Source organism: Fringilla coelebs, assembly GCF_963513975.1.
Source record: "Fringilla coelebs genome assembly, chromosome: 11".
In the NCBI taxonomy this organism is placed as follows: Eukaryota; Metazoa; Chordata; class Aves; order Passeriformes; family Fringillidae; genus Fringilla; species Fringilla coelebs.
Window position 1 is genome coordinate 17,274,343 of NC_140037.1, and position 13,335 is coordinate 17,287,677.

Consider the following 13,335-nt stretch of genomic DNA (forward strand, 5'->3'; position numbering starts at 1 on the left):
GATTAGGGGACAGGCAGAATTCCATCTCCAGAAGGCAGGGGCAGGAAGGTCAAGGAGAAAGCACCCAGCACCAGCACAGGACAGAGAGAAGCACTGGAGGCCCCCAGCCCCTTGCAGCCAACCTCAGAGGCAGGGCACATCTCTAACAGGCAGAAACAGCATCCTGTACAGATTTGCTGTTCAGAACAGATCTAGAAAATATTGTAGTTTTTGGGTACAAAGAAGGGAATTTGCGAGGTGAAGACCTGAGCATCAAAACTGTAGGGCTTAGAGAGTTTGAAAAAAGTCTGTGCTTTCTCTCAAAACCCTTCAGCTTTCTCTCTCTTGTGTATTTCGGCACAGTGGTACAGGTTTTGATCAATTCAAGGCTGAATTTAAAGTTATTTTCTAGCATTCTGGCTCAGAAATCAAGCATACTTGCAGCTTTTCAATATTCTCTCTTCTTTTACCCCTTCATTTCCGACCTCACACAAGAACAATATCCTTCTAAATGCAACTCCCTAGTGAAGATGTAAAAATATCTGGGATCATTAAAAACCCATCAAGGCCATTGCACTGCAGAGTGCTCTTTGCTCTCCTGATAGTATCCCAGGAAAGTACACAGCTGGGCCTTGCAGTAGTTTGTATTTCTCCTCCTGAAGATTTTCAATTAAACATTTTTAACCTACTTGTCACAAAGCACATTAAAAGTAAAACTAATTTGGATTCCTTCAGACATTTTTTCATAAAGAAGAAGATTTATCCCCCAAGTTAATCCCTGGTATAAGCAGTCATTCCACTACAACTCCTGAGTAAAAATAATAAGGAAGAAAAGTCAATGGAGTTATTACATAGAGCTCAGCAAAGCCAGGCTAATCTATATGTAATGTGGGAAGCCCCAAAACACAACCACAGAGCAGCAGGCATAAAAACATCAGCTCTTAAACTCACATCTAGGATTTCCCATTGTGTCTTGCAGAAACACGATGTTAGATTCCCACTGAATGAGATTAAAACACTACAGGAAAGATTATTATTCCTTTTACTGCTGCAGCTAAATCTTTGGTATTCAACAGCAGGGACTTTTGTTACTGCTTGGAAAAGTCAATCTGTTGCAGGGTTTCCAGTGCAGCTTGTGAAATTGAAGTGGAAAGTAGAGCAACTGTGATTGTCCATGGCACGTGAGCTATTTTTGCAGCTGCATGGGACTCTGGGTAGCTTTGCACACTCAAGCAATTAATTCTAGGGCTGAAGGCAACTCTACACTCAAGGATCTTCAAAAGGGAAAGAGAAATCACAATGCCACCTCGGGTTCACGACTGATTCGTAACAGATGCAGGGACTGCAGCCCTTGTGGTTCCGTGTCAAGTCTGGAGACGTTTTGATGAATTCTGAGCAGATGGAGCATAAACACAATCCCTCACCCATGCACGTTTACTGCCCATCAAGTGATTGCACTGTACAGGGGCTTAATGGCCAGACCTCCCACCCAAATTTTCATCCACACTCTACAGCAGTGAAACCCCATGCCCTGACCAGAAGAGCTGCAACATAGCCACCACACAAGGGCCACCAAATCTGAAACCCCAACCACGAGTCAGCAGGCTTGGCCAGTGGCCTGGCACAGAAACATCACACTTCATCTGCCACCACCCCTCCCTCCCACCGGGACAGCATCCCTGAGGCTGAAAGGTTTTGTGATCTCCTAAGAGTGACCCCACATGTCACACATAAACCTCTACACACCCATCCTCAACCAGCAGCACATCAGTCTACCTTAAGAGTCATCTCTATTAGCTGGGGAGCCAAGGTGTCCAAGGACCTATACCTGTCACTGATAATTTGCAACTCACTCCTGGAGTCTGGGTGTTTTAGTTAAGCAACTCCTTCCTTGCTAATATTCTCTGCCCTTCCATACATGTTCTGGCCTATTGCCAGCTGTTTGCCTCATTTCTCTTCAAGAAAAATTAACATGGAAGCAGACTTCTTTTTTCCCCTATCCTCAGAGACAGTATTTTAATATTATCCGCATAAGTCAAAGAAATTTGAATGATTATCTAATTTAAGGATGCTGTTTGTGCTGCCTACAGAACTGTATTCTGCTTCTAATAGTATCTGAACAGCTATTCTTTTTCTTTTTTTTCCTGGCACTTGGGGTGATTCAAACTCCTGCCTGCTCTTTCAGCCTCACATTTTATTACTCCATAACCAGGTAGAGAGAAAGTAAACGTCTCTCTGCCCAATTAAATGATTACAATAAATCTTCCACAGCCCACAGGAAATGAGCTGAGTTTGTTAAAAGGAAATCACTAATATTTGTTATCTTACATAATCACTTCAAGGGGATTATTGACTGTTCCCTATACGATACAATCCAGACTAAATTAAAGACAAATCTCATGTCAAAAAAGCAGTCACCCCACTTAAACAACTCCAAAGTGATTTATATGAAGAGGGAGGTAAACATATAAGTAACCAACACATCACAGCTCTTTTATTCCCCCAAAAGGCAACTTTACTATAAAAGTCTGAGGTCTAACTTGTGCTGCACGTGTGGCACCAAGTACAAGTGGCTTCTGCCCTGTGCAGATGGCTCAAGCTTACTGTTGTCACAGAAGTGCTGTTTGCTCATGTGAACTGCCTCTCCCCATGCCCTGGAGCAAGGAGAAAATCATCAGCTGCTCCATAATAGATGCCTGTACCATCCCTGACTCACTGTAATTTAAAGGCAATATTAAGAAGAAGATATGCCCATTACACAAGCAAACATGGTTATTTCCACTGCAGAAGGCATTTAATTTCCTGCTGCTGTTGTTCCCTAGACAGGAAGAAAGCATCCACCTGGGAAACTGGGCTGTGGTGTCCTCAGAACGTGACTCCAGCCCGCAACAGCGCAGCCTACAGAGATGGAGCTGGCTCCCACCCACACTCAACTCCCACCACCACCTTTAGGGACAGGACAATAGGGAGAGACGCTGCCCAGCATGGCTCCAAGGGACAGGGGTGTAGCAGCTGGTTTAGGGGGGTCTCCAGGGGGCCCCCTAAACTGTGTGTTCGCTGGTAGCAGCAGGCGGGCAAGGAGGCTCCACAGGGCTTCTGAGGGTGCTGATTAGATGAGGGTTTATTGGGGGCCCCACCCTCGGGAGCAGCGTGGTTTTGGAGGGAGAAGGGGGAAAGGGGGAGGGAGGGGAAGAGCCTGGGGAGCAAAAGGGCCAAGAGAGCGCAAAGAGAAAACTCTGGGGTCTCCCCCCACAGCTTAACAGGGAGATTCAAAGTGGGCATGGAACAGACTTGGGCCAGTGGGATTACAGATACACGATACTCCAGGGGAGGATCACAGGCTGGGAATAAACCGTGTATTTTTGAGGGGTGAGACAGAGCATCCCACTGAACTAAAACGTAACACCACACACGGGGACAAACGCTCAGGGCACAGAGCTCACCGCGGACACTTTGCTGATGACGTCCCTGGCGACGGCCAGGCCCTGCGCGAAGGTGCGGGCGGCCACGAAGGCGCGCGTCACCTGCAGCTTGAGCTTCCTGGGCACGTCCCCGAAGGGCTTCAGCTGCTCCGTGTACTTGCTGACACACTCCAGGTACTCATCCGTGAAGTGGTACTGGGGGTTCACCAGCCGGAACATGCGCTCCAGCAGGCGCGCCCAGAACTCATTGAGCATCTCCTCCAGGTTGACGTTGCCGCCCACGTAGTAGCGCTTCAGCTCCACGAAGAGGTCCTTGAAGAGCTCCGAGTTCTGCATGTACAGCCGGCCGTACGTCCGCACAAACATGTCGTTCAGAGACTTCTCTGCGTTCTCCAGGAGCTCTTTGAAGAACTCTAGGAAAGAGAGAGAGGAGATATGGTAAACACAGGCAGGGGAAACCCCATGCCCTGACCAAAAGAGCTGCCGCACAGCCACCACACAAGGGCCACCAAATCTGAAACCCCAACCACGAGTCAGCAGGCTTGGCCAGTGGCCTGGCACAGAAACATCACACTTCATCTGCCACCACCCCTCCCTCCCACCAGGACAGCATCCCTGAGGCTGAAAGGTTTTGTGATCTCCTAAGAGTGATCCCACATGTCACACATAAACCTCCACACACCCATCCTCAACCAGCAGCACATCAGTCTATCTTAAGAGTCATCTCTATTAGCTGGGGAGCCAAGGTGTCCAAGGACCTACACCTGTCATGTGCTCACACACCTCTACAACTGCTGCTTACCTGCAGGATTAGCACAACGAGACCATCATCAAACTGAAATGGAAAATTAAAGGACTCCCCCAGAATTTTGCCATGTCTACACCTCAAAGCCAGGTCTATATCTCAAAATCTTTGATTACTCTTCATAAGCCAATCCCCAAAACTCTCTATAGACTGGAAGACTTTTACGACTGAAATATTTCCTGATACAAATATGAATATCATGATTAAGAGTCAGCAAAAACTACAAAAAAAGTGCAAAAGTTTCTGATGTTTCCATTTAGGTGTCTTAAAAGATGTAATTTCAAAGAACAACATATTGGAAAGAAAAAAGGTGGTTTTGTGAAACAGATGTTTTGTACAAATGAGTCCTTCTTTCTAGTTCTTGAAAATTCATTTTCCAAGATTATCATAATCCAGACTCAAAAATGAAAACAATTTAAGATATTTTAAAACAAATTTTAAATATCTACCGGCAGGTTCTTTCTCCCATCCTCCAAGTTCATCATCTCTCAGGGCAAGGCCTGACCACTTACCCAGCTGGTCCTGATTGCAGAAGGGGCTTCAGATATTTGTGGCAGTGAGAAAACCCCCACAAATATACCAGAATTTGCTTAAAATCTAAGGGCTAAACACTTGGCACAATACCAAGAGATTTCTCAAATGACGAAGTAGAGATAGGGTTTGTGATCTTTATCATTTTCTAAAAGCAAATCCCCACTTTGGTTCACTTTCTGGGAGCACTGGACGCCCCAGAGTGGCTGCTGCCATGTCCTGGCAGTGCCACATGTGTCCCCAACACTGATAACAGGTTGAACCAATGCTGATACCACTGCAGAAGCAGTTTAAAGAACACATCCTCCAAGAATTCATCACCACAACCTTGACACGTGGGTCTAAGCACAAACTATCCTGCCACAAAGCCTTTGCCTTGGAGATTTGGCATAGAATAGAATAGAATTAAAATATAAAAGATAATATAAAATATAAGATAAAATATAATATATAATTTAAAAAATAAAATAAAAATAAAATTAAATTAAAATATAGGGGAGGGGTCCAGCAGGCCAAAAGCATTTGGGCCATTTTGGAAGAAAACTCCCTGCTCTATGGCTTTGGGGGCAGCTAAGGAGAGCAAGGTAGGTGCCACAGGGACAAAGCCTCCCATGCCTGTTTGCTCCAGCCCCGCAGGGAGCACCAGCACCCCGGGGAGCAGGAGCAGCAGGGTGAGGAAGCAGATCATTTTATGCATGCCACCAGCAATTGAGGATTCTGACCTCTGCTTTTCTGTGACTCATATTCAATAAATATTTTTTAATAAAACATGCCTCTGTGGTTTTCTAAATCCTCAAAGGAGCAATGCTTAGAGCTAGAAGTTGTTATAAGGGGGAGGGGGAAATATTTTGGCCCAGTGTGAATTTAAACCTTGTTAAAAGACATTAAAAGTATGCTGAAGTTCAGATTTTCGTCTTCAAAGTGCTCCAGTACAAACAAAGCCTAACACAGAAAACATTTTCTGGAAAAACTGAAACATTCCACGAGTTCCTGATGAACAAAGTCATGGGGTTCAATGCCTGACATGGCTGTATATAATGCAGCCTCTTAGGAGCACAAGAGAAATGATCCAGGGAAGAGGAGATTGATTTCAAACACCCAACACGTCCTCTGTCCAATATCAGCAGGAACCTCCACTTTCGTTCCCATGACTGGCATTTCCTCTCCAGGAAGATTTTTTTCTGCTGAGTTTATACTACAGAGATTAGCTTGGTGTATATTAATTTCTAATTCACTTAATCATTTTGAAGGCTCACTTCCTTCCTTTGCTCAGACCTTTTAGTAACACCAAATAAGTTGTTTATTTAAATACTTCTGTACCAGGCACAAAACCTGATAGATGCATCAGCAAACTCTTCAAAAATAATTAGATATTTTAAATTATATTGATGGCAAATCTACCAGATAACTCCAACCATCAGTCTAAAGCACCCAAAGCAATGTTTTAAGCCAAGAAAGTTATCTTAAGTGATACATCCATATTACCATAACCAATTTATTCTCCTGACCAAACTCATTTTATTGGTTACACTCCAAAGTGGAAGTTGAATAAACTGTATCCAGGCTTTTAGAGCTCTTCATCTCTTAGCAATTTTTCATGTGGGCTAGAACCAGGTATGGTCATTAATTATCATGAAGAAAATCCTGCAATCTAATTAGCAGCAAATAGCTGCACACCTGCAGCCTTCCAGCCAGCAGCTTTTCCTTGCCCAAAAGGAAGGTAAATAAAGGAAACAAAAACTTCCCACCATGACCAGGCACTTCCAAAAGCCCAGTGCAGCACTGCTGAGGGAGGCAGCATGCATGCACGGCGCTGTTGCCTCTGGCTCAAGCTTCAACCACCATTTTCATGGACAGAAAACTGCCCAAGTGCCACTTCCCAAAGAAGAAGGGAAGGAGGGCAGAGGAGGCTGCAGCCTGCAGTCAGCACCCACCCCTGCCAGCACATGCCCGTATCCCTGAACATGCCAGACAGGATGCCCTGGTGACCAGCGCCTGTGGCTTGGCCACTGGGCGCCACTGCTGGCACCTCGAGGCTCCTGGCTGGAGGTGGGGTGGCATGGAGGGGAAGGGTGATGTCACTGGGGATGAAGGGCCACTCAACACCAGCTGGCAGGGATGGACCCAGCGGTGGGATGTGCATGGCATCTTCCTCCATGCAATACATAGCACTCCTAACCTGGTCAGCAGCAGCAATTACATTATATCTATAGGTGCATTTTAGTGTAGCTGTTGGCACAGTGTAAGTCTGCATCCTCAGTTTCTATCTCCACATCAAGAAATCAGCTTGGGCGCCACAAGGAACATTAATCTTTTCTCTGTGCAAACTATGGGCATAGATGCCTGCAAGGAAAAGAAAAAAAAAAGCCTGAAAGTCCTTTTTATGAGTTAAATGCTAATCTGACTAGTAACTCGCTATATCTAATTAGATACTAATTCTCTCCTTCACAGAAATGAGCTGATTAGCAAACACCAACATAACCCAGCATTAACCTTGCCACCACAAGAAGAAAAATGGCAGGTTCCTCTCTCACGTCTTGACTGTTTGCTGGGTAAAATAAATGACCACCTTTCATTTGTATTAGAAGCTGACTTGTTCTCAAACAAAGCAAACACACAAAGGCCTCGGTTGCTTATTTTACAGCACTGTAAAAGCACGTTTTACAGCTGTGTTGCAAGCAATCTGTACTCATTAAATTACCACTCTGACAGGCTTCCTGTGAAAAGCTGTCAAATGCAAACATTTTTCACAGACGACAAATCATACTTGGCCAGTGCTCCCTCAGACACTGCTATCTGGAGGGATGGCAGGCTCTCTCTTCCCTCCAGTTATCTTGTTTAAACTCCCTGGACAAGGGCTGGCCCCTCTTGTCGACAAACAGGCACACACACGGTTGGGAAGGGTTTCACAAACTGACCTGCCAGAGCAGCACGTGGCTCCAAGGTTCCCTGGCTCTCCTGACTGAGAGCAGAGCCTGCAGAGAGGGCTGGCTTGTACAGAGAGGTGATCCACAGACAAGGCTTTGGGATAACATGGCACAGCCAGCTCTGGTCCAACCTGACCGAGGAGCGAGGCCATGCTGTACTGCTCCAACACGCCTCAGCCAAGGCCTGCTGATGCAGTCACCTTCTCACTCAAGGTGATGCTCAGGAGGATGAGCTCCAGGCTGAGGGAACCAGCACTGTGGGACCAGAGCCACAAAACCTTTCTTAGTGTCAAGAAACAATTTTAAAATTTGTCTGTATTGCAAAATGAATCCTGTGCTTGCTATGAGCTTTGATGCTCAAAGAAGATGACATTTATAATGCAATTATCTTGAAGAGGCAGAAAAGGCAGTAATCTGTACTCAGGCAATCTATAACTCTGGGTTCTGTTTATTCTTTTAACATTTTTTTAATTTCAGGGTAGAATTTCAATGCCCACCACTTGGTGAAAGCTTAGAGATGTCAGGAAATGGTAAGAAAGTCAGGATGTGACATATGTGCCATCTCTGCAATAAAATTCCCGGCAAAAAAAGTCTCTGCTTTTGAACAAATCCTTCTTTAAAAGAGCACACTGAGAAACATAACCATAGTTACTTAGCAATTTCCTTTTTTTCAGATAATAAGATGTATTACCTCTCTGCAGCTTGAGGGCAGACCAGCCCTGCCAGTAACCCAGTGCAGGAGAGCACTGCATCTCCCCAAGGTGCTTCCACATGACATCAGATTCCACTGCCAGAATAATTCAAAACAATCTTTCTTCCAAATTGCAGATACATGAGCTAATTGAAGAAACACACTCCACTCACTCCACCCACTGCTAGACAGAGTAAATCCCACCTCCAGACAATACATCTACTTATTTTGACTTTCAGACCCAATATATTTTTGATCTTGCATTCATAGGTGTCATCTGAAAATATTTTTCTTATTTGTTTGTTTTGGTTTTCTTAAAAGTAAGAAGGGATGCAGTGTTTTCCTATTCCTTGTGCTAACATTTTCAGATATTTCAAGAGTGGGATTTTCACACAAGAGGGCTTTTGCTGAGGAGAGTCCAGTGCTGCAGGGCACAGTCCTACCTAAATCAAAGGCAGCTCCTGGAAATGAGATGAACACATCAAAGGGGCACATTCCCCTTCACCCACAGACAGGTTTGGCACTTCCATACATGCACTGGCAACAAAGGAAAAAGCAGAAAAAACTGCCTGGTCTGAGCTGCCTCCTGCCACCACCTGCCCTGTGTCAGGACCCCAGCACTGGTGTCCTCAGCCTCCCCAGCCCTGCCCCAGGCAGAGTCCTCAGGGTTGAATCCAGAGCTGGCCACGGCAGGAGTGCAAAGCTGTGCTTTCAATTTCTTTATCTTCAGGAGCAAAACACATTTATTTCAGGGAATACTTTCACACTCAGAGGCACAGTGCTCCTCAGCATCACACTTACAGCTCTTGTAGCCACCGCAAAGAGTCAAACCATCACTGACCCAGGGCTCAGCACGTGAACCCCCACATTTTATAGAACAAAGGAAACCTTACCTGCAAAAAAAGGTCAAGTCTTATCCAAGAGTTCAGCAAGGCTGTTGAGCCAATGTCTGCTTGCTACAGACACCCATCCGTTGGCCATGTTCAGGTGTGCTGGGGCCCTTCCAAAAGGACACCAGGGCTGCCTTTCTGCTCCCAAAAGCCACCAGACATGCTGCATTTCCCAGGCACTAACTTTCCCTTAGTACAGAGCAGAATTTTCAATTGGCCTTATTCTGTTTGAGGTTTGCAAATCAACTACACAAACAGATCCCAGGTAGACGTGCAATTACTCAACCACCTTAAAAAACAAATAAAACCAGGTTCAAGCACGCATGTGGAACATGCTGAATTTTTATGGGCACAATTAATTAGTTTCAGATAATTTGCCACCCAGCATTTTGAGCATACTCTTAAAATATTGTCCAGATTATGATTAATTAGGGACCGCCTGTCTTAGCAAAACCTTTAATTTGCTTGTCTGTATAGACAATTATGCTTTCTAGTGTGTACAAGAGAACACTACCACAAAGAGATTAATTATATTTTCTCCTTAAAAGGTTTACTCATAAAATGTCTACAACAGCAAGATGGATTCCCAGACAAATGCTCCTGCCCAAGCCACGGCCCCAAGGGCTGTGCTGTGGACAGGCTGGCTCCATCCCTGGGTTTTCCAGAGGTGCAGATGCAAACTCCACCCTGCAGCTGCTCCTACAGTCTAAAGCAAAATTCAATCCAGACAGATAAATGGAATTTGGGAGAAAACAGACAAATGTTTCTCAGCTCTCTTCACCTGGAGGCTGAAGCCATCCACAGCCATGCCACCTAGTCCAAAGGGAGAAAAGCAATTATTTTTTTCTGAATGTGCTTCATTATTTTTAATATGCCTTCACTTCCTTTATTGCATATACAGCATTTGTAATTTCCACCAGGGAAAAACAAATCCTAGCTTAACAACCTTTTTCCGGAAGTGTTGAGAAACCGATGAACACAAAGTGTTAACACATTTATTGAATATGAACTCAGAAGGGCAGGGCAGATCCACAAGCTGTTTATCTGTCCTGTTTTCAAACATGTGTTAGCACTTATTGACACGGGAAGAACTCTTTCATAGGGCTTGAAAAAGTACAGGCTTAAATCCTGCCAGTGTCACAGCAACAGCCACAATATGTGAATACTGCAGAGCTGCAAGGAACATCTCCCTGAACTTTGCTTGATTACTGGAAGTCAAGACAACATAAACAACTAGGTCACAGTCTCACAGGTTAAAAAACCCAAAACCACCAAAAAACAAGATACCTATAAATTGTGGTTTCTGGAGCACTGTGGGGCCCAGAAGAGCAGGGCAGAAGACAACACAGAGCACTGGGTAGCACCATCACACTGACACTGAGCTTATTGGAGATTAAGGAGCAATGAAGGAGGAGGACAGTGTGGAGATGGCTGTCTGTGATCCAAGAAACAAACAGCAGCACATTGCATCCTGCTGTACATACCAGTCATCCCGTGAACTAAGCAAAACAGTGAGAAATGCCCTTGGGTTCCTTCTTAGTCCATCCTGCTCTGCCACATCCATACAGGATGAGTCCAGACTTTGTAGCCTCCTCATTCCTGGTTTCAGGGACTGTCACTGCTCACACATCCCATTTTCGGTCAGCTAAGCTGAGTTTTCCCCCCTGCTTCCATGTTGCCTCCTCCCCAGGCAGCAGGTCCATCATTCCTAGCATTTCCATCCCCCTCCTTGCAACAACTCTTCCTCAAGGCACCCTTCTGCAGATGTTTCTTCTTCCTTTATTTGCTCTTCCCTCTTCTCCCCCCACACCTAATTTTCACTGCACCAATTCCTCAATCTCTTCAGCCACACCTGTGATGTCTCAGGTGCTTCAGCCTTTGCCCAACATCCATTTGGTACCAATACACCAATATCCCAGCCCAAATTTCACCTGCAAGTGAGCTCCTCCAGGCTGCCTCCCACACCCTCCCAATGCAAAGGAACTTTCTGGGTCACTCACTAAGGTATTTCACAGGTACATGCTTTCCCAAGCCTCCCTTCCTACTGCTGTCAGTGTGAGGAGGGCCTGCACTACTGAACAGTGGGGTTGTCTTTCTTGCTCCCATTACCTCAGTTACCCTCATCTCATTACACTTGCACAGAGAGCTCTTCCAGCTGGGGCTGCCTCTTATTTGTTCAGCCAGCATGAGAGTGGCTGGACACTAAAACATTACAGTACATTAAACACTAATAGAATAGTTCCAGCCCTGCACCAATGCGTTATCACACCCCCAAGCCAAACCACCACCACCACCAAAATGGGCATCCAGGGCAGCAGCTACCAGGGCTATGCACATAGGCTTGGTGGCTCCTTTGTGCAGGAAGGAGGAAGAGAGAGTTAATTTTAACCAGACAAACAATAGCTCATTGACCAGTTGACAGCAATTAGTAACCAGAGAGCACCAGGCACGTTTCCTGTAGCCATGTACAAAGCCTATTGCCTGCATCTTTGCTTTTGGGAAAAAAAGCCAAAAGGATAAGAGCAGTTTACCTGTGACCTTAATAGCAAAACTACTTTGACCTGGGATCACATAAGAGTGTTTTATTCCCCCACATCCATATACTAACTACTTTTGCCCCTTGCTGAAGCCTTTGCTTAGTTACAAGATCTAGTGTATTTTGTTTCCTCTCCTAACCAACAGGGCAGGAACCCCCTTCACCTCACCCCATGAGATTTCCTACTTCTGTGGTAACCTGAACTTGACCTTAGGATCTTTCCAAGCCTCCCAAAAGAGAGGTCTGGTTCTCACCACTGTCAGACAAGCACCACCCTTCTCAACGAACAAGACTAAAAATCATGGTGGTGTATGTATCTCCTTAAAAACCTCCAGATGGAGAGGAACCAGTGGAACAAAAACAAAGAATAAACAAACTTCCAAGGCACAGACAGCAGACAATTTGTTTCACTGCTGTTGCACTGAGTGGGAAAGCACAAACAAAAAGCCCACAAGTGGGATTTTCTAAAGGAAGTGTGTTGGTGGTTGCCCCCTCCAGCTTCTCCTCAGTGACTCCCTCCCTATCCTTGGGAAGCAGCAAGGAAACCAAGTCCAAAGGACTGCTTCTCCACAACAGCTTCTTTGAGGTAAATCTTCCCAGCATTTTCTGCCCTGGTTGGTGTGAGGTTTGGTGCTATCCATTTCTGGGAAGGGCAGAACAAGGCTGCACCTCCACCTCACTGTGAGTGGCAGCATAGACCAAACCACCCTATTATCTGTGCCTTAACAATGCCATAGTCATCAGTGCACTCACCTGAAGGTGGGGGGCAAGGGGACAGCTCTCCCACCACACAGGTTTATTCAGAAGCTCAAACTCCATGCAACTGTGGCACAGCAAAGGACCACCACTCAGTGCTCCAGCTGTGCCAACACACCTGGAGCTGCCTCCTGCAGATTTGAACTTGCTGGCAGCCAGTACTGACCCCATGGTCCTGGGTGCCACAGACATGGGGGGACCCTGCCAAAGGAGCAGGACAAGGGCCCAGGTCTCTGCTCCCACAGGCAGTTTCCAGTAAAAGAGTTAATGTGAGATGAAGGTCCCCAAAGGGCAGTTATTTTGGTAAGGCAGAGCACCCCGATGGGCTGCCAAATTCTAACTATAGGAGCAGCAGGCTGGGCACCTGTGGGGCTCATCTTTCACTGTTTGCCTCCACACTGCCTGAAGCAGCAGAAAGGAGACCACCAAAAGCTTTCTCTTGTCCCCTCTGTGTCCTTCCCAGTTATTAATACATCCCAGCTATGCATCCCACTGCACCAGCACACCTCCCTGATAACTAGTACCTGGAGATAGCAGCTGGAAGCAAAGGGTTATCTGAACAACAAAAACTAAATTCCGAAATTAATTACAGGCTTTTTCCTCTAGTTTCAACAGAGCTTGGAACCTATTTGGCCAATGTTCTTCTGACCAGTCTCTTGGATTCAGGCACATGCCAGTTATTGGAAGAAATTCACGTACCCAGGAGTGACACAGGGCTCACACTTTGGCCAAGGGCACCCTGGGATGCTTCAAAGATACTTATCATGATCACACTTTGTACCTGTAGCTACCCTGCCC

The 13,335-nt window shown here is 45.8% G+C and overlaps 1 protein-coding gene across 1 annotated transcript in view; it reads right to left on the minus strand.

The window, feature by feature from the left end:
- GPC4 (glypican 4) overlaps positions 1-13,335 on the minus strand; it is a gene marked incomplete at its 5' end in the record, with an annotated part of 68,531 nt that overhangs the window by 19,889 nt on the left and 35,307 nt on the right. Inside the window, one exon of the mRNA XM_084212980.1 lies at positions 3,423-3,814. Within this exon, the coding sequence (XP_084069106.1) occupies positions 3,423-3,814 (392 nt within the window). The remainder of the gene's footprint in view (positions 1-3,422; positions 3,815-13,335) is intronic.